Source organism: Hoplias malabaricus, chromosome Y (assembly GCF_029633855.1).
Source record: "Hoplias malabaricus isolate fHopMal1 chromosome Y, fHopMal1.hap1, whole genome shotgun sequence".
Classification (NCBI taxonomy): domain Eukaryota; kingdom Metazoa; phylum Chordata; class Actinopteri; order Characiformes; family Erythrinidae; genus Hoplias; species Hoplias malabaricus.
In genome coordinates, this window is record NC_089820.1 from 70,142,117 (window position 1) to 70,168,209 (window position 26,093).

At 44.4% G+C, this 26,093-nt stretch overlaps 2 protein-coding genes across 3 annotated transcripts; one reads left to right on the forward strand and one right to left on the reverse strand.

Annotated features, from left to right (window-relative positions):
• The first annotated feature begins 7,940 nt into the window (after window positions 1-7,940).
• LOC136678588 (AP-1 complex subunit sigma-3-like) lies at window positions 7,941-18,978 on the forward strand. Its single transcript, XM_066656627.1, has 5 exons — window positions 7,941-8,067; window positions 11,720-11,898; window positions 14,030-14,138; window positions 15,021-15,158; window positions 18,269-18,978. Exons 1-5 carry the CDS (start codon window positions 8,065-8,067, stop codon window positions 18,302-18,304), a joined length of 465 nt encoding a protein of 154 aa, XP_066512724.1. The 5' UTR covers window positions 7,941-8,064; the 3' UTR covers window positions 18,305-18,978.
• Window positions 18,979-19,240: 262 nt separating this feature from the next.
• LOC136678994 (secretogranin-2b-like) lies at window positions 19,241-23,189 on the reverse strand. 2 transcript variants are annotated; one of them, XM_066657228.1, is made up of 2 exons: window positions 23,060-23,189; window positions 19,241-21,372 (listed from the first exon to the last, which is right to left on the reverse strand). In XM_066657228.1, the coding sequence occupies exon 2, from the start codon at window positions 21,365-21,367 to the stop codon at window positions 19,616-19,618; it is 1,752 nt and encodes a 583-aa protein (XP_066513325.1). In that variant the 5' UTR covers window positions 21,368-21,372; window positions 23,060-23,189; the 3' UTR covers window positions 19,241-19,615. The 2 variants fall into 2 exon arrangements, with proteins under 2 accessions (XP_066513325.1, XP_066513326.1); XM_066657229.1 differs by having other exon boundaries at window positions 19,241-21,369; window positions 23,060-23,155.
• Between the last annotated feature and the right edge of the window lie 2,904 nt (window positions 23,190-26,093).

Sequence of the window (26,093 nt, forward strand, 5' to 3'; positions counted from 1 at the left end):
AATGCTGAACATCCAATAATATATCAGTAAAGCTCACTGAAATCTAGATTGTTTCACTTGTAATAACAACACAATCAAAATGAGTCTGAGGCATTTGACCAAATGTTTTCCTTTTTTCTTGACCTTGGTAACTTCCCACAAACACACACACATTCACAGTGTGTGAGGGACACATTGGAAGAAGAGACGACTCGAGCCAGACGACTGTATCCACTCCTGTCCAGCATCATCTAGTGGAAGTCTGGCATCGCCGTGGCAACCACTGAGACAGATGCACAGAGCTGGAGGCAGTTAGAGCGCTGTTCCACCACACCTCTGCTAAACAGAGCTAATGCTACAGATTAATGTGATTTAAAATTGGCTGGACTAGAATCCCAGAGATTAAAAAGATTTATAGGCCAGGTGGTGCCCAAAGAGCTGCTGAGCACAGGCAAGGTCTCAAACACTTTCAAATAAAGGATGACTAACTAGAATTTCTAAATTAGAAAGATACCCCAGCACAGGTTTGGATCCTTTTATCTTCTAGAAGCCTCTTCTGACTGAAGTTTGTAACCCAGCTTAAAAAAACATTGAAAACAGGGTAAAATGTTGCATCAGCTAAAATCTAGAGGTACGTGTAAAGCCAGCATTAATTATGTAACTTCTGAATATTTGTTCTTACTTTCAGAGGCCAAACAAACAAAATCTTGAATTTCTCCTGCGCTCCTGTGTGGTCAGAGTGGTTGATCAAATGGACAGTGAACGTAGGAACAAGGTGTGTGTTTCCTAATCCCGTGATCAGGGCGGATCATACAAATGTGTTATTAGACGACATTCAGTTATGAGTTCATTCACTGGGAGTGTCCACCGCGTCTGAATGAATCACCGAGAAATGACCCATGGGCTGAGCTTTAGCGCACACCTCTGTCACCTGCTGTCTCTCTCCAGACGACACACACACTTGCTGTGATCTTTCAGGTTCCATAGAGCAGTGTGGAGAGTGAGTGTGTGGATAAAGGTCATCATCATTACTCTGTTCAGACTCAGCTGCCTCCAGCAGTCGCCCTGCGGTGCTCAGTGTCACCCGTTGCTTGGCAACTGCCTGAAAAAATAACAGAAGCGTTTGTGTCTCTGCCTGCGGGAGGTCACGCCCTGCACTTCCGGCAGCTTTGGGCGATATTTGAGTTAATGGGGGAGAAAAAGCCAAAACAGAATACAACACTCCATACTTTTGTGCTTTTCTTACCTTCGACACTGAAGATGTGGTTTGGTTATTACAAAAATAACCTAATCCCATTCACTGGATTAGGAACACCTCCTTGTATCTACACTCACTGTCCATTTTATCAGCTGCACTGGTGCGAGAGGATCACAGCAGTGGATCAGGCACAGCAGCTCTGCAGTGACACTGACGTGGACAATGTGTGTCGGTCGTCCTCTAGTCCTTCATCAGTCGGCTGGATGTTTTTGGTTGGTGGACTCTTCTCAGTCCAGCAGTGACACTGAGGGGTTTAAAAACTCCAGTAGCACTGCTGTGTCTGGTCCACTTGTACCAACACAACACACACTAACACACCACCACCACGTCAGTGTCACTGCAGAGCTGATATGTCTGATCCACTGCTGTGATCCACTCGCACCAGTGCAGCTGATAAAATGAACAGTGAGTGTAGATACAAGGAGGTGTTCCTAATCCAGTGATTGTTCAGTGTATATTTTACCTGTTTTAAAGTAAAGTCACCATGGCCATGAGGTGTAGTTACATAATTACAGAATAGTATGTGGAACCCCTGGGCTCCTCTAACATGCAAAAGTACATTGTACAACAACAGGTGTCTTCCACATTTACCTCATCCGAGGCAGTTTTTTCTTCTACATGTTACATACATACATACATACATACATACATACATACATCTTTTTTTCAAAGAAGCCCAGACGTCTCTGTCCCTTGCAACATCCACCAATTCCTCCTGGGGGATCCCAAGGCGTTCCCAGGCCAGCCGGGAGATATAATCCCTCCAGCGTGTCCTGGGTCTACCCCGGGGCCTCCTTCCAGTTGGACGTGCCTGGTATACCTCCAGTGGGAGGCGTCCAGGAGGCATCCTGATCAAATGCCCAAACCACCTCAACTGACTTCTCTCAATGCGAAGGAGCAGCGACTCTACTCCGAGCTCCTCCCTAGTCATTGAGCTCCTCACCCGATCACGGAGAGTACACCCAGCGACCAGTCGGAGAAAGCTCATTTCGGCCGCTTGTATCCGCGATCTTGTTCTTTTGGTCATTATCCAGAGCTCATGACCATAGGTGAGAGTGGGGACGTAGACTGACCGGTAAATTGAGAGCTTTGCTTTATGGCTCAGCTCTCTCTTCACCACAACGGTGCGGTACAGTGACCGCATTACTGCAGACGCTGCACCTATCCTACAGTCAATCTCACCATCCCTCTTCCCATCACTCGTGAACAAGAACCTGAGATACTTGAACTCCTTCACCACTTCGCCGCGCCACCCTTCCCATGAATATCAGGAACAGGAGTGGAGATAAGGCACAGCCCTGACGGAGTCCAATGCCCACAATGAACATGCTTGACTTACTACCAAGTATGCGAACACAACTCATACTCTGAGAGTACAAGGACCGTACGGCTCGCCGGAGCAACCCTGGCACCCCATACTCCCGGAGCACTTCCCACAGAATCTCTCGGGGAACACGGCCACATGCCTTCTCCAAATCCACAAAGCATGTGTAGAGTGGAGTAGCAAATTCCCACGCCCCCTTAATCATCTGTGAAAAAGTAAAGAGTTGGTCCATAGTTCCACGGCCAGAATGAAATCCGCATTGTTCCTCCAAAATCCTAGGTTCGACTATCGGACGGATTCTCCTTTCCAGCATCTTGGCATAGACTTTCCCCGGGAGGCTGAGAAGTGTAATGCCACGTTTATTGGCACACTTTCTCCGATCCCCTTTTTTGAAAATAGGAACCAACACCCCGGTTTGCCAATCCAAAGGCACCGTTCCCGAGGTCCATGCAATATTGTATAGGCATGTCACCCAAGACAGCCCCACAGTATCGAGTGCCTTCAGTAATTCTGGGCGAATCTCATCCACTCCTGGAGCTTTGCCACTGCGAATCTTTTTCACCACCTCAGTGACTTCAGCCAAGGAAATGGAATCTGACCCCCCAGACACTTCTGACCCTACCTCCTGCACAGGAGGCATGTCTCTCGGGTTCAGGAGTTCCTCAAAGTGCTCCTTTCAACTCCCAACAATATGCTCAGTCAAGTTCAGAGTTTCACCATCCTTGCTGAGCACAGCTTGGACAGTGTCCCCCCTCCCCCTCCTGAGCTATCAGAGTGTTTTCCAGAACCTCTTTGAGGCCGCCCGGAAGTCATTCTCCATGGCCTCTCCAAACTATTTCGCCTGCCGGTACCCATCCGCAGAATCGGAAGTTCCCCGAGCTAGCCAATCTCAAAAAGCCTCCTTCTTCCGCTTGACAGCTTCCCTCACCCCCAGTGTCCACCAACGGGTTCTTGGGTTGCCGCCATAACAGGCACCGACAAGCTTTTGACCACAGCTACATGCAGCCGCTTCCACAATGGAGGTCCGGAACAGTGTCCAGTCAGACTCCATACCCCCTACCTCCTCCGGAACATGTTCTCTTGGAGGTGAGAGTTTAAATCCATCCGGACAGAGTCATCTGCCAGCTTTTCCCAGCACACCCTCACTATACGTTTGGGTTTACCAGGTCTGTCCGGCAGCTTTCCCCGCCATCAGATCCAACTCACCACCAGATGGTGATCGGTTGACAGCTCAGCCCCTCTCTTTACCCGAGTGTCCAAAACATACGGCCTTAGGTCAGAAGACACAAACACAAAGTCGATCATTGACCTTTGGCCCAGAGTGTTCTGGTACCAAGTACACTTATGAGCAATCTTATGTTCGAACATGGTGTTCGTTATGGACAAACCATGGCTAGCACAGAAGTCCAACAACATCACACCACTCGGGTTTAGATCAGGCAGTCCGTTCCTCCCAATCACTCCTCTCCAGGTTTCCCAGTCATTGCCAACGTGAGCATTGAAGTCCCCCAGTAAAACAACAGAGTCAGTGCATGAAATCCCCTCTAGAACTCCAGTCACTGCCTCCAAGAAGGCCGAATACTCTGAGCTGCTGTTCGGTGCATACGCACACACAACAGTCAAAGTTTTCCTCTCTGCAAGCCGGAGCCGCATTGAGGCGACCCTCTCATTTACTGGGACAAACTTCAGCTGTACAGGCGCCAGCCGGGGACTTGTGAGTATCCCCACACCCGCCCGGCGCCTCTAACCATGTGCAACTCCTGAGTAGGAGAGAGACCAACCGCTATCGAGGAGTTTGGTTCCAGAGCCTACACTGTGTGTAGAAGTGAGCCCAACTATATCTAGCTGATATCTCTCAACCTCACGCACCAGCTCTGGCTCTTTCCCCCCCAGTGAGGTTATGTTCTACGTACCAAGAACCAGTTTCCGCTGACAAGTTCCACGACGCCAGGGGCCCCTCCGCCCCCGCTCTGTGCCCAATGGGCATTGCACCGCACCCCTACTCTGGATCCTTCCACGTTGCCATTTCGGGCTGAGCCTGGCCGGGTTATATGGGCTGCCCGGCCACCAGGCGCTCGCCGTCGGACACTACCCCCAGGCCTGGCTCCAGGGATAGGTCCCGGTAACCCTCTCCCGGGCAGGGTACACTGAGTTTTAATGGGTGTACTCATAGGGATGCTTTTGGATCATGTTTGTCTGGATCTTCACTCCAGACCTGTTCGCCATGGGAGACCCTACTGGGAGCTAACAGCTCCCGACGACATAGCCCTGGAGGTCATGAGACCACACAAGCCCTTCCGCCACGACGAGGCCTTGATCCAGGAAGGGTCTTCTACATGTTGTAGGTTGCAATTCAGTGGGATTGTGCCAGCAGCATTCTGATTGGCTCTCTGCCTCCTTCTACATGTCATGTCAAAATGGCAGACTGTGATTGGTCCTTTTGTATGTCAGTCAGGTTTCTTTTCCTGCAGCAGTAGGCGGTTACTGGTCACGTTTAGGTGACGAAAGGCACCAGGCTCTGACAACGTGAGGCTACTGCCACAGTCACGTTCCGAATAGAACTGAGTTGCACAGTGTACTTTGAGCAGAAAAGTGGTTGCTGTTGAATTGTATTAATCTGAATGACAAAGAAACTTGGATTCTAACAAAAAGCATTCATCTTCTGGTTCTTTTGAATAAAAGATGAGCAGAAATTAAGTTACTTTTATAAAAGTGAATCTATCCTTCCAACTCATGGGTCTCTTTTTCCACAGTGGAGTCAGACACGTTGTGAAAACAAAGTCACCAGGACACAGACAGGGAAGTCTTTTACAGAAGCTGTAATTTACTCAGCTTTGATGTAATTATAGCTGCACAGTATATAATTGCATAAATGTAATAACTGATTTTGAAACCAAATGCTTCCTAATACTGGAGATTAGTCTTTCAAAACTGAAGTTTGTTTTGGTATCTAAAAGTCCTTCACAGGGCAACACACACTCACACCTACAGACACTTTTGAGTCTCCAATCTAACTACAGTGTATATATATAATAAACTTAAAAAAAAAAAAGAAAAATTTATAAATGAGTAAAAGACTGCCTCTTTGCTTTGGGCCATTCACCAGTGGAACTTTGTTCTATACGGTGACCCAGCTCCATCCTGTGATATCTGTGATTATCTGGAGTGGCTTTTACGACGCAAAACTAATCATCCAATATCAGTGCCTGATATCACTAAATATACTGTGGCTGAACACCATCAAGGAAATATATTACACATAGCACGGATACTGATGAGAACCACACAGGATTTTCCTCTCTTTGTACTCTCTGTATCTGTGTTTATATGACTGCAGTAAAAATGTCCAGCAAAAAGAACAGTTTCTTGAAGTTATCCATTGCAATATGTGTGGTGCGTTCTGGCGGACAAAAAGTCTAATTTATATAGATTTAACAGTAAAATAACATCCCAACCACATTATTGCTTCTGTAAACCAGAAGCAGGGAAAGACACAAAGTCCAGTGATCGTTCGGTGTAGAATATTGTTAAAGATTCAGGAAATCCAGAGAAATCTCAAAAATATTTGCCTGTTAAATACAGGTTTAAGAAAATCAACAAATCAGATTCATGTTTTTAATTAATTTTGAGGGGGAAAAAAACAAAAGCTTTAACTGAAATGGGATTTGCTCATTTTATAAATGAATATGCATAAACATATCTGTCTTAAATAAACTAAATATGTAGATGATGTGCTTTATTCCAGCAATGAGTCAGATCAGTTATGGACTGTAAAAATACAAAGGTTACTTATAAGCTAGTGCTTTTCTGCTTTATGGAACAGTAATGGGGCTTATTCACACCACACATTCACACTCTGAGATGCAGTGGCCTGTGGTGTCTATTGTAACAAGAAACTGACTTTACCCCAAGACAATGTGGGAGTTAGGGATTTCACACTGAGGGGCAAAGTCCTGCAGATATTCAATAGATGTCTTATGTCACAACGTCCAAAAAAAAAAAGGAACAAACATTAAAACTTCTGAACACAAGTAAAAACAGAAGGATCTGTGTAAGGTTATAAACTGTTGAAAAAAATGGGGAATCAAACAAAAGGTATGTGTGGAGCGTTTAGAGAAACAATCACCCCAAAGCAGATATATATTGTGTGACACTGTGAGCAGGTTTTGTACATGGCCACATTCCCTTGATCCATAATCTCTACAGAGACTGTGCACAAGTCCCACAAAGTACACGTGTTTACTGTAGTACTGCTACCTCTCGCCCCCTATCGGCCACAGAATGGGAGCACTCCAGTGGAATTTCATACGTGTTGTTAATTGATCCTCTAATGCTATAGGTTTGTTGGGTAATACCTTTGATTTGATCTGATCTGACCAATAATTCATTTGCATATTTGATGTAATGAGCTTACGAGATAAAATTGGAACAAATGCGTTTATGTTCTCAAAGGTTTATAGGGAATGTAAATTATTATCTCTTTCAAATAATAGATTAGGCTCAGGAAACGTTTTAATTGTTTGTTTTCAAAGCAACAGAGTAATGGGGGAAACGACGTTTCATTTGGTTAGCGGGATTTTGTTTAAAAAAATTATCTACACCACGAATCAGGGAATTTCATAAACCGAGAGTCAATTCCAAAGCTTTTGACTCCATTGCTTCAACACACTGAAGTTTGCCCACAGCTTGAACGAAAATAACAGCCACCCACTGTTTACGTCCGTGTTTTATTTGGACAAATGTGAGAACAAGGTAAAACCTTTGTTTTATGGAGTTTGTGTCGATATGTACGACATGGTAGTTTTATGCAAAATTTATATTTGTAAAACCCGAGGACTGACCGAACGTTTTGAGTTTTTCACACAACTCCAGTGGTCTTACGCTGAAGGGTTGAATTGTCTTGAATTACTAATGTGACCTGACCTAATTCCATATATGACATACGCAATTCCATATACATATTAAATGTTTATTAAATTATTATATCGCACAACATTATATTTCTTTATAAAAAAAAGTTAGCTACTTAGGTTTCCTTGTAAACATCAACAATGTTTAAATAAACACATTTTATGCGATTATCTTTTATTTTTATGTTTGTATATTTTGGAGTTGACTCTTGGAATCGATTTTCCTCACGGAGTCGATTCTGTCATTTCTGAAGCGTGAAGCCCGAACCGGGGTCAGTTTAGCACCTGTGAGAGAGCCTCGTGCCGGGAAACGATAGCCCGCTCCGCCAATCACCGCGAAGAGAGCTTCTTCACCAGCCAATCACAGGGTGGGAGAGCTTCACTACCAGCCTATTACAGGGCGTGGGGGCGCGCCCTGTCGGAATACGTGTGGAAAACAAAAAAATAAAAAAATGCAGTCGGAATGGCCTCGCCGGGGAGGAGCCTTTTGTGGAGAAGACAGTGCAGTGTCCAGCGGAGTCCACGCCAGACGTCAGGGCGGATTACTCCTCAAACTTTTAACCCTCGGCTCCAAACATTCGCCTAGTTTCAGAATGGTAAGTGCCTGCTCTTCCTGTTACCGCGGAAAGGCGCTGAGGAGATAATATTCACATTAATAGAAAGATAGTCTCCACGGCTGCACCTGTTCCTACCAGGTGACTTTCATGTTTACATTCAACTCCTTTCACAGTTCGACTCACTCGCTTTCTTCGATGAATTCTTTGTTTGACATTACATTGATCGGAACATTTACCGAACCATAACATTATCTTGTGTCACTTTCAGTCATTTAACCTTAGTCAACTTTATGAAGGTGTCGCTTCCTTGTATCCGGCAGAACAGGTTCCATCGTTTACCCTTAAAAATCTCCACAGGGGGCAGTGCACTTTCTGAAATAGCCTTTATTTCACAACGGACTATTCCTTCGATTTCAGAATTCAATGTCCATCATTAACTTTAGACTTCCTATGGCGCGAAGACTTTAAAAACTTTTCAGACGTGGTCGTGAAGTGTGTAACTAACAGCTAAAGTTAAAAATGTACATTTTAAGTCTCATTTCCCACAGTTAAATTCTTTCTGAATATTGCTGTATTATAGATTTTATAGATTACCTGTATTACAGGTAATGTCACAGCTCCAGTGTCACACTCAGGTGTGTACTCCACAGGTGTGTGTGGGTTGGTAGGTGTCGGGATAGTGGTATAGTGTTGGCTATACAACAATATCCATAGGAATGTGAGAGTGTGTGATGCTCTGTAATGCACCGGAGCCCAGTCCATGGTGTGTTCCTGCTTTACACCTGGTGTTTCCAGGTAGGCTCTGGACCCACCTTAGTCCTGAACGGGTTAAAGCAGTTACAGAATATGAATCTTCAGCCAAACTGTCCATTCTAGTGACCATATACTGCATTAACATTTTTCGCTTATAATTTTGAGGTTTTATAAAGAACAGACGTCATGAGTTTTACATAATGACCTTTCAACCTTCTTCAAGAATTTGTGTTGCTTCCTCACGAGAGCGAGAAGTAAACGATGAAAATAAATGAGCCGCGTTCTGATTGTTTCTTTGCTCTGCCTCATTCACAAAGCAGTTCGGACTGGAACAGTCAGCGCAGCCTCAGTGTGAATGAGTTAAACCTCTCTGCAGGTGACTGATGTATTAATGTGGACTTTAAATCCAAAAACACAGAGTATAAGTTGTGTGCTACTTTTTCAAATTTTGAACATTTTAAATACTCTTTCCAGAAAAGACGAGACGTGCAGCGTGTAAAAAAAAAAAAAAAACCCAGTATGTAATTAAGAATAACATAGAGACAATGTCTCACATGTTGTAACAGAAATTGTAGTTTTTCTGAAGAACTTTTGCCCATTTTGAATATGATGCCAGTAACAGCTTCTTAAAAAGTTGCGAAGAGGCAGAAGGCATCCTGTAAAATTGTGTCATTTTATGAAACAAAAAATAACACAATTAGGAACATGTCAGTGACATGATTGAATTTAAAAAGTGCATCTCAGAGTGATTAAGTCTTTTAGAAGATGGAGTGGTTTTAAAACTGTGAAAGATTTCTTTGCACGTTGTGAAGCAATTCAAAAATAGTTTCAAGTTTCCCACATTTTACAGAGTAACAACATGGGGCCTTCTTTGTCCACAGCACGTTATACAATGAGAATCCAGAGAAATCTCTATAGTCAAGGGACAAGGCCCAAATCTAATGTCTGTGTGTGACATTAACCCTCGGTGGCAGTGTATTAAACACAGACAGGTTTCTCCAGTGCAGATCACTGTCTCTGAGCACAGTCCATCACTGCGTCCACAAATGCAAGCAGAAACATTCGTGTCGCCACAGTCTCGGGGCCTCAGCTCATTTAAGACTGAGGTGAAGGGGAATGTCTGATGAATCTAAATGTAAATTATTTCATGGACATTGTGGCTGCTGCCTTCTCTGAGCTCAAGGGGAGAAGGACCACCCATCAATGTGTTGGATTTTATTTTCTTATGATTCTTAATGTTACACAGTGCTGTGTATGTGGTGCTTTAACAGAGCTCTTTAACAAACATTCTCTGCACACGTGAGCACAATCCTCCCGTGCTTAACAAACCAGCAGGTAGCTGTGTGTGTGCGCGCGTGTGTGTGTCTCCAAACAATAGAAGGAAAAGAAAAAGAGCACATCACAGCTCTGAATAAAGGAAAAGAGAGGAAGCAAAGCCGGGAAACGCATCCTTTCAGTCCCAGATTAGGAACTTTTAGAACTTGTTTATTTACATATTCTGCATTGTGTTATGTACCTTTTGATTACACCTGGTGTATGATGTAGAATCTGGTACATGTTTTATCTTTTGATGCATAAAGTTAATATTTAAAACTTATAGTAATTAAAAACAAACCAAGAGAAATCTATAAAGGGTGGTTTATTAGGAATGAGGAATTCTATATGAGCTCTAATAATAGCACAGTAGTCTATAACACTCAGTTCTTAGTGTGTAGAGCTGTGTTTAAATAAAGTATAATCAGTTCGAGGTGAAAGTTGTTATGTGGTTTTAGAAAAATGGGGAAGAGTTCCAGTGTGAAAGTGGAACAAAACCTATGCATCACTTTTCTGTGTTTTCTTCAGAATTGGTTTTCTACTTCGTCCTCTGTGGAAAATTCTTTTCTAGTTCACGTTGGTCTAGAACCTGTCGCTTATAAAACGCCAAAATGAACTCAACTGAATAAAAAAGATAATTATATTTTGAGCAAAAAACAGCCTGTAACAGTGCAGAGTCAGTGCTTCTTTTTTCTATTCACCAGATGTTCCCCAGTTTCTCCACCAGCTGAATCAGGGTTTATTCATTTAGCAAAATCCTGCATCTTCTGCAGCTCACCGGAGGGAGGCTGACTTACTCGTGACTAATTGTAATTTATCATTAATCCCCTCCTGACGTATCCTTGTGTTAAGCGTTTCTGTGCGGTGGAAATGTGTAGAGCTACACAGTAACTCAGCTGTGATGAATGGGGGATGAGTATTACTGCTCTGATGAGCTCATTCTGGAGGTTTGTTTACACCTGCTCACGTTCAAGCAGTGTACTTAAAAACAGCTTTTATTTAAGTAAAAGTTCTTTAAACAAAAAGTTTTTTAAAGGCAACATCAATGAGTTTGGGGAACTGTTGTTTCTCTGGTTTGTTTGTGTTCAGAAGCTCTGTTTTTTTAATGTGAAATGTTATATTTCATGGGAAAACATGGTTGTTTACTTTCATGCAGTTAGCGCTCTCCTGAATTTAGAGTCAGTTCCACCTTAAATAATGTAACTGTAACAGCAGAAATAAGTCAGAGTTACCCCCCTATGGAGCAGGAACAGAGCAACATCCTCATCTCTAACTAAATTTGGAGGTCTCTCTGCAGGGGGCAGTCATCCCCGGAGCCCAGGGAGCAGTTGTGGGTTCGGTGCCTTGCTCAAGGGCCCCTCAGCCGTGGATTGAGGAGGAGGACAGTGCTGTTCCTTCACTCCCACCGCCCCCAGTTTTCCTGCCGCTCGTGGGAATCAAACCAAAGACCTTTCAGCCCTCTGCTCTAACCGTTAGCTGCCCACTGAATATAATGTTTATGATAGTGTTCAGACTCCTGACATCTTTTGCATGTGTACGTCTGTAGTCATGCCTTCATCACAACCTGTGTTTATCTTTATAATCAATTTGTGTGATTCCTCTCTCTGTTCTGTGTGTCCTGTAGATGCGTTTTCTGCTGCTCTTCAGTCGTCAAGGGAAGCTTCGGTTGCAGAAGTGGTTCTTGCCGTTGCCTGAAAGAGAAAAGAAGAAGATCATTCGGGATATGACCGCCATGGTGCTGGCGAGAAAACCACGCACATGTAACTTTCTGCACTGGAGGGACCTGAAGATTGTCTATAAGAGGTGAGGTGAGGTGGAGTTATCTGTTAAACTAAAAAAAGATGACTACTTTTATTGTTGCGCTCACACAGCAGTTAGAGCCGCGTTCCAGTTGTCAGAGTTTACTTGTGATTGCTCCTCTTCAAATGCATTTCTTTTTAGGATATGTTCTGCTGTTAAATTTAGTGTGTTGTATTTTGGAACAGTTTTTCAAAGTTCCCTGCATTTTCAAAAAGTGATATATTTTTAATGATCAATTATATTTCATATGTGTCCCTTCCGTTTCTGTATAAGACCACAGTGATTTTATTTATTTAACTGGTGAAAGTATGTGGACATAGTTTCCATGCTGCAGTGACACTGATGTGAGAACAGTCCACCGACCAAAAACATCCAGCCGACAGCGTCCTGTGTCACTGATGAAGGACTAGAGGACGAGCGACACACACTGTGCAGCGACAGATGAGCTACTGTCTCTGACTCTACATCTACAAGGTGGACCAACGAGGGAGGAGTGTCTCACAGAGTGGACAGAGAGTGGACACAGGGTTTAAAAACTCCAGAAGCACTGCTGTGTCTGATCCACTCTACACCAGCACAACACACACTAACACACCACCACCACGTCAGTGTCACTGCAGCGCTGAGAATGATCCACCACCACGTCACACCTGCTCTGTGGGGGCCAGTTTGCACTGTGTACTGTGAGCATTCTGACCATCATCTTTCCAGCTGAGTTTCTGTGAGTGCCATGGTGTAGTGAAGGTCCTTGGGAACATAAAAACATATCTGTGAGGAAGGATCAAGCACCACATCAACATTCTCACTCTCTCTAAACAGCTCTGTTCAGAACCGACCGGTTTATTGCCTGTACCTAGTGTCTGTGTTTGTTAAACACTTCATTTAACACAATGACGTATTTATTAACCTCTGACGCTAGGCAGTGGGTGATAACCTCAAATAACACTGGACTGTCTCTCTCTCTCACACACACACACACACACACAAACATTGGAATAATGGGGTTAGATTTTATTCTAATATCAGGGCTTTTATTTGTTTGATCACAGAAACTCGCACTTCTCAGATGAACAGCTTTTTAAATCTAATTTTTTCAGGCCCCAACACTTTTACACAGTCCTCTGTAGATGAAGAAATACAAACGTAACACCAAGGTAATGACTGTAAGTGTGGAGAGCAATTATGAGCTTCTCCTATTGGTTTATTGCTGCCAAATGTTTCACTTTGTTGCTCAGATTGTTGTTTTGACTCTTACACAGTTCTCAAAGGGTGACATCACAGTTTAAATCAACTAGAGACCAGTGTCACCAGGGTTTTTTTTCCTGTTGGACAATAGCTCCTTATATTCTCACACTGCATGTTCTCCACACTATTGTCCCCAACACAGACCCATGTTATGACTATGAGTCCTCTCTCATTGTGTCGCTGTTTTACTTTTACGTTTGATATTAAGAAGTGAATTCATCTTTAACCCTAAAGTAACCAGCTCCAGCAAACATCTTTGTCCCAAAGGAAGTTTAAAAGCCACCCACAGCTAAAACTCTACCAAACACTCAACTACAAAAACCGATACAAACGTACACATCGTCGCTCTCCGGAATAAAACAAGGATCTCCAACATAGCAAGAAGGAAAAAGCCTTCTTTACTTTCAATGGATGTCGGTGTAAACAGGTTTCGTTCCAAGTAAATTTGGAGCATTTCTATTGGTCATTCATCATGACATTTTAAACGCAGCAGCTGTCCTTCACACTGTGAAAATATCAGCCACAAACACGGAGACACGTATTTAATTGGACAGCGATGATATGCTAATCCATGTTAGCACCGCTCCAGTAGTGGGCATTAACCTTTTATAACTCTTACTTTTGAACATTGGTTTGATATATTTCTCCCTTAGGATGGATACAAACAGTAGAACTTTGCTCTACAATGTGTAGTTTTTGTAGGTTCCATGTTTTCTGTTTTATCACTGCAGCTAGATCCTTCACTACACCACAGCTGAGTTTTGAAATATATAATTTAATACCAAACATTTTTTACATTTCAAATGATGATTGAGCTTTTCTTGAGTAAATGTATATAATTTAAAAAAGGACAACCCCAGAGATGCATGTTTTGCTGTTGTATTTGCAGATACGCCAGTCTGTATTTCTGCTGTGGTTTGGAGGATCAGGAAAATGAGCTGCTGGCTTTGGAAGTGCTGCACCGATACGTAGAGCTGCTTGACAAATACTTTGGCAATGTGAGTGAAGCTACAGGATGCAAATGAATATCGCAGCTTAATCTTACCTGTCTTTATCAACTCTTAGATAACGATTTCCATGTATTTCACTGTAATTATTAAAGTAATTGTAGGCTCAAAAGTCACTTTTGTCAGGAGGCCAGTGATTGAATGCCAGGATGAAGGGGTTTAACAGGCACCAGGTGGATGATGAATCACAAAACTGTTTGTTTGCCCTGTGAGGCCAGTCGCTTGAGAGGTTTGAACCTTTGCTCAGAGAAAATATTGGGCATATTTAAATGTATATTTTTTACATTCTGCTTATAATTAAATTAATTCAATTTTATTTGTATAACCTTGGACTAAAAGAACCTCCTGGGAAGTTTACATCTTAAATATAAGAAAAGTCTTACTACTGAACTAACCAGTGTGCATAATGGTAACTCAATGCTTTAATCAGACATGGTACGATACCTGATAGAATTTAGTACAATGTTTAATTTTTTTTATATATAGATTTATCAGTTTAAAAAGGAACCAGAGGAAACCAAAAGCCAATTTTAAATATAAATAAACTGAGATCTAAATCAATTAATAAATTAAAGGAAAATGGGTATATTTTCAGTCAAATGTAGGTATTTGTTTATACCTTTAACAATATATTTTGTTGTTGTAGAAAATATTTTTATAATGCGATAATTTAGTTACATTTGAATGTTTTTAAATGTGATGGAATGCAGCTAACTGCTATAAATTCTAATCAATAGAAGAAACAAGTCATGTTTATTAGTACCATTTTTAAATTAGGCTTTTAGTCCTGTAGCTGCAGGAGGAGTAAAGGACAAAATGGAAAAGCGTGCACACAATAACCTGAGGTTGTGTTTATTTGACCTTTTGCATTAGGTGTGTGAACTCGACATCATCTTTAATTTTGAAAAGGCCTATTTTATCTTGGACGAGTTCCTGATGGGGGGAGAGATCCAGGAAACATCGAAACTGTCCATTGCTAAGTCCATTGAAGCTTCAGACATGCTGCAGGAGGTGAGGGACATGTTCAAATCAAGCCCAGAGAGAGATGGAGAGAGGGACATAGTGGTGTGTGTTTGTGTCTTAGATTCGGAAGCTTGTGAGACATGGTGATACCTGCTGGATCTGAAAAGGCATAAGAAAGCCTTGAGACTTGGGGGATGTACTATGTCTTTTAATGTGGGACTAAACCTTAATTAAAAGCACCATAATCCAACAATTAGTTTAAAAATGTTAAATATTGGTCAGTTTTGATTCATTTAATAATAATGTGCAGTTATTTGTCACTTCCACATTTAACGTCTGTGGCAGTGAACACACACACACACACACACTAGTGCATTAGGGGCTGTGAACACACACACACACACACACACACACTAGTGCATTAGGAGCTGTGAACACACACACACTAGTGCATTAGGGGCTGTGAACACACACACACACACACACACTAGTGCATTAGGGGCTGTGAACACACACACACACACACACACTAGTGCATTAGGGGCTGTGAACACACACACACACACACACACACTAGTGCATTAGGGGCTGTGAACACACACACACACTAGTGCATTAGGGGCTGTGAACACACATGCACACACACGTTCACTAGGGGTTGTGAACAACCACACACACGGGCACTTGGGGCTGTGAACACACACACTAGTGCACTAGGGGTTGTGAACACACACACACACACACACACACACACACACTAGTGCCCTAGGGACTGTGAAAACACACACACTAGTGCACTAGGGGCTGTAAAAACACACACACACACACACACACTAGTGCACTAGAGGCTGTGAACACACATGCACGCACACACACTAGTTCACTAGGGGTTGTGAACACACACACTAGTGCACTAGGGGCTGTGAACACACACACACACACACACACACTAGTGCACTAGAGGCTGTGAACACACAAACACACATGCACACATACACTAGTTCACTAGGGGTTGTGAACACACACACTAGTGCACTAGGGGCTGTGAACACATACACACACACACACACACACACACACACTAGTGCACTAGGGGCTGTAAAAACACACACACACACACTAGTGCACTAGGGGCTGTGAACACACACACACACACACACAAACACTAGTGCACTAGGGGCTGTGAACAAACACACACACACACTAGTGCACTAGGGGCTGTGAACACACACACACACACACAAGTTCATCGGGGGCTGTTTACACACACACACACGCACATGCACTAGGAGCTGTGAACACACACACACGTTCACCAGGGGCTGTTTACACACACACACACACACAGTAGTGCACTACGGGCTGTGAACACACACACACACACACTAGTGCACTACGGGCTGTGAACACACACACACACACACACTAGTGCACTAGGGGCTGTGAACACACACACACACACACACTAGTGCACTAGGGGCTGTGAACACACACACACACTACTGCACTAGAGGCTGTGAACACACACACACACACTAGTGCACTAGGGGCTTTGAACACACACACAGAGCGGGGGGCAGCCATCTCCGGAGCCCAGGGAGCAGTTGTGGGTTCTGTGCCTTGCTCAAAGGCCACTCAGCCGTGGATTGAGGAGGAGGACAGTGCTGTTCCTTCACTCCCACCGCCCCCAGTTTTCCTGCCGCGCGTGGGAATCAAACCAACGACCTTTCAGCCCTAAACCCTCTTCTCTAACCATCACTGAGAGAGCAAAACCTTTTTAGAAACCATCACCAAGTTGTCAACATTTGAAATTATACAGGATAAGATCTGATAAATCTCATCACTAGAGTTACATACAGGGCCCAACCTACTGCACTCTAACGTATTCACACACCCCTAAACACCCACTGCCCCGCAGGCTCTTCACGGGGCTCCTGTGAAGTCAACACACAAACACACATGCACACATACACTAGTTCACTAGGGGTTGTGAACACACACACTAGTGCACTAGGGGCTCTGAACACATACACACACACACACACACACACACACACACACTAGTGCACTAGGGGCTGTAAAAACACTGTGAAGTCAGATAGGCACCTTCTATTGTTAGTGGTTCATGGAATAAAGCACACGACTCCTGGAAATTTCAAAAGCAAGGTTTGGCGTTCCAGATCCACTCCACTTTAATCTTACATTATAGACATATCACTTATCTGATTCTACGTCGATCTCCCTGTGACAAACACTGTGAATAGCCCCAAAGGCATCACTAATGCATGCTCAGTGCCCATACTTCCATGTGGACTTTACACACTACATCAAACTCATATTTACCCACTGTGCTCCACCTGCAGTCGTTCCCTAATCCACAAAACCCATACAGCCCTCCGACTATGGTTCTACGCTCTCAGAAAAACTGTCTCTGTGGTGGTGCACTGAAGGGAACATATACTGTGCCTTACTCTTTTTTAACTGTAGATTTAAAGTTGTGTTGATGTCATTCACCCCATTTCTGCTCCAGGACTTTTATTGTGTTCTTTTATTTGACACAGTTGTATAATGAAAGAAGGAGCATTTGTCCAGGTTAGTGACCCACGTAACAAAGAGTCCTGTTAGAGGCTCCATCTCAAGCAGAGCCATACTCCCTCCCTCGTGCTCCTCACAGATAATAAATCTCTCAACACCCAGCATTAGCACACATTTAGATTAATTAAAGAATACAATAACAGAAAGTTGGACTCTGCAGTGATGACGTGGGTTCAAATACAAGTCGTAATCCATTCCTTTTCATAGATCAAAGACAGTCTTACTGTGTCCTGAAATATTATCAAGTCCTCACCCTAATGAAAACCTGGGCGTGGTTTTAATGGATTTAGGGAAATTATGAGAATGTATTTACAGAGGAATTTGACTGACTTCTGGAGACGTTAGGTTTGTAGCTTCAGTGCTAAAGGTGAAAAAGCAGAGTTTGGACACCACTCTTGTTGCTGATTGGCTTTGTTTGAGGTCAGTGGGAAAACTACATTTACACAATGTCTTTAAGCATCATGAGTTTACACAGCAGATGAACATTTAGCTCACTTTATAGATGCATTAGTAGAAATGAAATGAAGAAAGGTGTGACTCTAACTGGAATATGTGCTCCACAGACGATGGAGGAGTACATGAGTAAACCGGCCTTCTAGCATCGCAGGAGAAGACCACAGATCGACAGAAGAAAAGAAGAAATCTGTCTGGATCTGCAGCGTTTTTGAAAGGACACTGATCTGCTGGACACAGTTATGCTTTTTCACGAGACGTTACTTGACTGATTGCAGTCATGGAGGTCTGTGGAGATACTGAAGGAAATGGAAATGGTTGTAATAATGTTGGAATCAACATTAACCTCCTCAGACTTTTAGGGCTTGTTTGAGACTATTTTATGAAGTTTTTAAATGTATATTTCTACTTTACATTCATGAGGACGCTCAGTTTTAGTCACAATGTATAATGGTTACTAAGGACAGCACAAACATGAGAAAGACAAGAGGAGAAGGAAAGGGAGGGAAACTCCTTTAGCAATAATCTGAGAATATAATGGAAAATGATTTTTGTACAGATTTAAATCATGTGGAACATTGCACACTAATGATGCCTCATGGAATCACACTATAACCTTCGTCAGGTCAGTAACTCGACCTGCTCTTAACTTTAAGTGGATCTATAAGTGCCTGATTTGTGACGGTGTGCCTCTAATTCCGCCTCTTAAATGAAATCATTAAGGAAGACTGTTTTGTACGAATTAAAATGATTACTACTGTGATTTTAAGCATGTTTCCAAATCTACTATTATGATGTTGAACATTAAAGTTGTTTTGTGATAAACTCAAACGATCCTCTCGTGTCTTGTTCTTACCCGATCTGTCCGTTCTGTTGAGGAAGTGCGGTGCCGATGAAGGACGCTCCATGATCAGGATTTCAGAGGCTACTTCAAGAAGGAGGCTCTTTTATCCTCCTTTTATGCTGCTGTTTTTTTAGGCTGTGTTTTCACCCACCCCTCACCTCTCAGAAATAATTCTGCACATTTTCTCTTATTGAGGAAAGTCTTCATAATAATTCAACACAATACAACGAGAGGGAAAAATAATACGGTAATGCTTTATTAATCTCCAGAGTCATCTCACACTTTAGAACACGTACAAAAATGATTTAGAAACAAGTACCAGCCACCGTTTTTGTTTAATAATGATGCTGCGCGTACGTTAGGACCATACCAAGTTCCATAGTGCTGATAGATAAGGAGACATCTCACTAACAGACGCAACACAAACAAACACTACTAACCCATAACGGACGACACGCTGTTTACTCTTGCATGTTTATATATGATATTATTTACATCTTAAGAGAGTTTCATGAAAACTAAAGCACTTGAAACGTTAATTTGAGGAGGGAATAGGCAAGTCCCTCTAGGAGAGAGGTGGAGTGTCGTTGGATCTGGGTTTCCCTCTTACCCACTACATCCCAGCTACCAGTTTGCCATGATGCTCTTTCTCTCCTTCGTTTATGGCCTCCAGGGGCTGCTGCTCACTCTGCTCCACCGCTCCATTCTCGGTTGGTGGCTTCTGTGGTGCCTCTTCCTCCTCCTCTGCCTCCTCCTCCTCCTCCATAAGCTCTTTCCCCTGTGTGTCTCTCTTTGCAGGCTTGCTCTTGCCTGTGTCCCCCTGCTCAAAATAACCTTTCATGGCCTCTTCATAGGCCTCGTATGGGAACCGCGAATCTACTGCGCTCTTGTGCTCTTCATCTGGGTACTCTGTCAGAAGTTTGGCAGCAAGGAAGGTAGCTACTTCATCTTCATCCACAGCGTCACCGTAATCATCTTTCCTTTTGCTGGGAGCTCTGTTCATGTCCGACGTGGCAAAGAGGCTGCCTCTCCGCCCACTTGGAGCGAAGTACCTGGACATGGCCGTCTTGTATGGCCTTGGCTTGGTGAAGTACCTTGCATTCTTGCTTGCTGTGTTGCCCAGTCCGAGTGCCTTCAAAATCTCCTCAGTCTTGAAGTCCATGGGCCCTTCGCTCACTGTGACTTCAGGCTGCTTCCCGCTGTAGTACTTAATCACACGGCTCCGGTAGCGAGGCTGCTGTGGAGTTGGTTTCCTTGCCAGATGCGGCTCGGGCAGACGCTGCTGCTGCTGCTTCCTAGTCTCCTCCATGAAGAGCAAGCCCACCAGATCTTCAGGAGGAACCTGGAGCTTCATGGACACGGCTGACAGGAGTTGCTTGATGGCCTGTGGGTCGAGCAGCGAGGGGCGGTTCATGCTCAGACTTGAGCTGGGCAGACGTCTCCTCATACCCTCCGCCTGCAAGTCCCGCTTTCGAGCCTGGTCCGTCATCTCCAGCACCTTCAGCAAGTAGTAGTCCACCAGCTTGGTGTCGTCGTTATCGTCGTTTTCATCTGCTTCTCCTTGGTCTCCTGCTCGCCTGCGCTGCGGTTCTGCCGCTGCCTCGCTCTCCTCTTCGCTGTCTGCCAGCGCTCGCTCCAGCTCCTGCCGGCTGCCTTTCACGAGCTCCTCGGTCTCCACCTGCTCCTCCAGCGGCACCCACTCGTCTCCACCACCGGCTACGTCCTCGTACGCCACGTCCCGCAGCCGGTATGCATCATTCTGGTCCTCGTCCTCTTCCTCGTCCTCTGCGTCCCTCTTTTTCTGCAGTCTGCCGAGCTCCTCCAGCAGGGAGCGCATGTTGGCGAGGCTCTGCGCCGTGTACTGCTCGTCCAGGTCCTCTGTGGCGCGCTTGTCCTCTATCTCTTCGTCCTCAAACATGAGCGGATACTTCTTGTGAGGTCTTACCATGCCCCCAACACCTTCTGTATCTTCGGTGGTCGTGGTTGGTCTGCGGGACTTGTGCGCATGTCGCTCGCCCCCTGCGGTCTGCTGTTCCAGCGTGCGCAGCGCTGCTCGCACCCACTCCGGCCAGCGGGCGGCGTCCTCGTCTCGGAGCGAGGCAAGCTGAACGAGCAAACGGAACTTGTCCACCTCGTCGTAGTCCCCTGTGGGTGCCTCGCTTGGGGCGCCGTCGGTGCGCCGCTTAAGGCTCTCGATGTACTCCAGCGCCTTTAGCATGTCTGAACTCGGGGACGCGTACGACGGGGGCTCCCGCAGCCGCTGGTAGCGGAGGGACGCCGCGTACACGCCAACGAGCGAGTGGAGGAGGGCGGCAAGCACCAGCGCGGATTCTCCCGCGGACAGCCTGCGAAAGGAGAGGGCCATAGCTTCTGAGAAAGAGAGAGAGAGAGAGAGAGAGAGAGAGAGAGAAACAGAGAGAGAGAGAGAGAGAGAGAGAGAGAGAGAGAGAGAGAGAAACAGAGAGAGAGAGAGAGAGAGAAACAGAGAGAGAGAGAGAGAAACAGAGAGAGAGAGAGAGAGAAACAGAGAGAGAGAGAGAAACAGAGAGAGAGAGAGAGAGAGAGAGAAACAGAGAGAGAGAGAGAAAGAAACACACACAGAGAGAGAGAGAGAAACAGAGAGAGAGAGAGAGAGAAACAGAGAGAGAGAGAGAGAAAGAAACAGAGAGAGAGAGAGAGAAAGAAACAGAGAGAGAGAGAGAGAAAGAAACAGAGAGAGAGAGAGAAACAGAGAGAGAGAGAAAGAAACAGAGAGAGAGAGAGAGAAACAGAGAGAGAGAAAGAAACAGAGAGAGAGAGAGAGAGAAAGAAACAGAGAGAGAGAGAGAGAGAAACAGAGAGAGAGAGAGAGATTATTAGCTTATGGGGGGAAAAAAGCTGCAGACAGAGGATAGAGACGTGTTTATGAACTTACAAAGACAATTTGCCATGTAAATAATAAATAAACAAATAATACAAAACCAAAATAAACAAGAAATACGTGTTGGTAATTTAGAGAGAGAGAGATGAGCTCATGATGAGATAACGCCATAACCTTAAACAGGTAGAAATGTACAACCAGATATTTATAACCTATTTATAACCTTTCTTTCCGTATTAGTCTTCACTCTTTATAAATTCAACAGAAAGGCATGTAGTGTTTAAATTCTGTTCTTTCTCCACTTCGAAAATCAAGAAAACACGCCGTTAGTCCAGAGGTGTCCACATATTTACACAGAGAGAAAAACATCAGAGAGAGAGAGAGAGGTAAACAACATGGAGCAATGGGGCTTAACACAAACATCAATTCAGACTTAATTTAAATAATCACAGCTACTCACTCGGAGACACAAGGCTCCAACGGTAAATAACAAAAAACCAACGCAGAAAACGGAGCTGGTCTCTGAGAGAAATCCTGAGCAGCGCTGAGCTCCGAGAGACTGAATGTGGTTTATAACACAGTCTCCACCGGATGAGTCACCGCCCGTTGTCAAGGTAACCTTTACTTTCGCTCCATCACTTCGTCACGTCGCTGTTTCTGCTTCAGAGTTTCTCTAACAAAAGAGTGATCTGATCTGCTTTAATGGTATTTTTCAGGGAGAAAAAAGAGTAACGAAGGCTAAGGAAGTATTAAGTAGGATAAATTAAGTATATTTTTTTAACCAAAACCAACCAATACTTATTTACAGTTAATGTGACGTGGCAGATACACCTGGAAATCAAAGTAAATATATCATACTTTATACAGAAATACACAAACACAAACACATGAATGATATATACATATATTTTTGTATAAAGTATATATTACACAGAGTAATATAAACCGAATACATCTGTTTAAAAGGGAAACATGGAATCAGTTTTTACCAAATTTGCCTTTTATTATTATTATTATTATTATTATTATTATTATTATTATTATTTAGCCCTAACCCTGCAGCCTCTGAGGTCTGAGAGGAAGCTGAGATATTCCTGAGAGATGAGGAAACGGGGCTGAGACACAGACTGAGCGCTGCTCTGTGTTTAAAGCCTGGCGCTGAGGCACGGTTCAGAACAGAGTCGTAACCCGCCTTACCTTCAATGAAGCACGGAAAGCTCAGAGAAAGATCAGCAGCGACACGAGCATTCTCCGCGCAGCGCGCGCTCCCGCTGCGTTTCAGCACCGGACAGCTCCCCCCGCCCCGCGCGCGCCCTTTAACAACCACCTGACCGTCACGTCACCGCTGATCCCGCCCATACCCCCCCCCCCCCATTTCCGGCCTGCACTCGACTTCGGCTGCTGCCTTTTGGAAGGTCTATTTTATTCGCGGCGAGGAAATGCAGTCCACAGCGATTCTTCCCACTTTCCCCTGAAAGGCTGACTTTCAGGTGACGCACGTCAACATGACGCTACTTAGGAATATGTAAGGAGCCTAATGCAGTACCAAACACACAAGTGTGCAAAATACATGCTTAGAGTCACTAAGATATACACTCCCTGCATTTTACTGTGGTGTGGTGTTTTGGTGAAGTGGTGATGTGCTGGGGTGGTGGTGATGGTGAGATGAAGTGGTGATGTGGTGGTGATGATGAAGTGGTGATGGTGAGGTGGTGATGGTGGGGTGGTGAAGTGGTGATGGTGTGGTGAGGTGGTGATGGTATGGTGAGGTGGTGATGGTGAGGTGAAGTGGTGATGGTGATGGTGATGGTGGGGTGGTGAAGTGGTGATGGTATGGTGAGGTGGTGATGGTGAGGTGGGGATGGTATGGTGAAGTGGTGATGGTGAGGTGAAGTGGTGATGGTGAGGTGAAGTGGTGGTGATGGTGAAGTGGTGATGGTGAGGTGGTGATGGTGGGGTGGTGAAGTGGTGATGGTGTGGTGAGGTGGTGATGTGGTGGTGATGGTGGGGTGGTGAGGTGGTGATGGTATGGTGAGGTGGTGATGGTGAGGTGAGGTGGTGATGGTATGGTGAAGTGGTGATGGTGAGGTGGTGATGATGGGGTGGTGAAGTGGTGATGGTGTGATGTGGTGGTGATGGTGGGGTGGTGAGGTGGTGATGGTATGGTGAGGTGGTGATGGTGAGGTGGTGATGGTGAGGTGAGGTGGTGATGGTATGGTGAAGTGGTGATGGTATGGTGAGGTGGTGATGGTGGGGTGGTGAAGTGGTGATGGTGTGGTGAGGTGGTGATGTGGTGGTGATGGTGGGGTGGTGAGGTGGTGATGGTATGGTGAGGTGGTGATGGTGAGGTGGTGATGGTGAGGTGAGGTGGTGATGGTATGGTGAAGTGGTGATGGTATGGTGAGGTGGTGATGGTGAGGTGAGGTGGTGATGGTATGGTGAAGTGGTGATGGTGAGGTGGTGATGGTGGGGTGGTGAAGTGGTGAAGTGGTGATGGTGAGGTGGTGATGGTGGGGTGGTGAAGTGGTGATGGTGTGGTGAGGTGGTGATGGTGATGGTGAGGTGAGAGAGATAGGAAGGAGGAGCTTTGCTGTTGCTGTTCTGACGCAGAGAGATGGAGTTGAATTCCTGGTGATGACTCATGCACATAAACACACTCCTCTGCGGAGAGGTGGGGGCCACTGATAAACACCGCGGCTGCTGCCAAGTCTCTCACCGTGTCATGAGGCACTGATGCACCTTTTAGAGCAGGGTTCTATATTGTTACGATGTCAAGCTTGTTACAATGCAGAACCCTTTATTGTTTTTATTGTAGAGAGAGTGTTGTCTGGATCTCGTTTTACTGTCGGCTTCGTGTTCACTGCAGTTTACAAAAGACGTTTCTGGAGACAATACACATACCACTTTTATTTATTCAGGATTTTCTTTTTAACAAAAAATACAACAGATCATCATCAATCCCCCTCAAGAACATTCGAAAATCAGATTCCGCCTGAAGGTTATTTCATTTCCACTGGAGCAATAATCATGTTTATCACAGCAATGTTACCACCATTTCTACTACTTCCTCTTCAGTAGGGAATGAGCAGGTCTGTTTCTTCTCATACGTGGCACAGTTTCTTATTCATTAATTGAATATTGGTTTGAAAAAAGGTGTTGTGAGGCGATGTGTATATTCAGGCAAATGTGGCAAGAAATACTTACAATTTTCACTCCTCCTTTAAGCTCTGTGACACACACTGAGCACACTCCATCTACACAAATGAAACGTGGAGTTCCACCGCCGTCCACAAGAGCTGAAGTAGAATGAGTCACTAAATGCATTTTCGCATGTCACTGCAGGGATCTGAGGTGCACCTTCAAACACCAGGAGCCTGATGCACTTTGCTTGGACTGTGACCATGACAATGGTGTGTGTGTGTGTGTCTGATTTTAATGCATCTGTACAACAAAAGGTCAAGCTTTAAAACAGAATTCCAGTTTGGTTTGCAGTATTCATTTGAGAAATGTTATATTTTATCCTGTGTAAATAATTTATAGTAATCAGCTCAAAATTCTTAATTAGACCTTCAAATAATGATCTGGCTTCTTGGTTTAATGAGCAAGTGGCTGGAAGTAGATAACATTTTCACAGTGGGTTGGACAACACTGATGACTCAATATTGGCCACAGTTATGAATGAAAAAACTGACAGTCAGACGCCCACTTTGTTCAGAATGATGGTAACCAGAGAGACCAAAGACTCCATCGTCTCCCACATTTCAGGGAGACCATTAGACCATTAGAATTATGACGAAAAGATACAACACAAATCTCATTAAATGTTGGTGTGTTTTCAGACTGAAGTGTCTTAAGCTCCCCTCCTCCCAGCACTGACTCCATTAACGTGACGCAAACCGAGATATTTATAGCGACTTTGACTTGTTCCTGTTGATTTACAGAGTGTGCTCCATGTCATTCTATAGGATATGTTGGAAAATAATTTTCCTGTCACAATATTAGTGCCTTCTGGGCAGCAACTCAGACTGGTGCAGAGTGAGTGGGGAAATGTTCTTGTTGGAGGTGGTTATAAATAGCTGCTGTGGAGGAGGAGACGTTGTTGGGAGGTGGTGCCTGTGGACTGATAAACACAGAGAATGTGTGGGTGAATCTATCGAGGATTCTCTTAATGCAACAGCCAGGGCACTGCTAACTGTCTGAAAGCAAAACAGGCCAATCTGATAGAGTGTGT

Excerpts from the sequence above, each read along its gene's own strand:
- LOC136678994 (XM_066657228.1), bottom strand. The coding sequence starts at position 21,367 with ATGGCCCTCTCCTTTCGCAGGCTGTCCGCGGGAGAATCCGCGCTGGTG.
- LOC136678588 (XM_066656627.1), top strand. Across the intron at positions 14,139-15,020 it reads TTGACAAATACTTTGGCAAT|GTGTGTGAACTCGACATCAT; the intron begins GTGAGTGAAGCT and ends CTTTTGCATTAG. Across the intron at positions 15,159-18,268 it reads CTTCAGACATGCTGCAGGAG|ACGATGGAGGAGTACATGAG; the intron begins GTGAGGGACATG and ends TGTGCTCCACAG.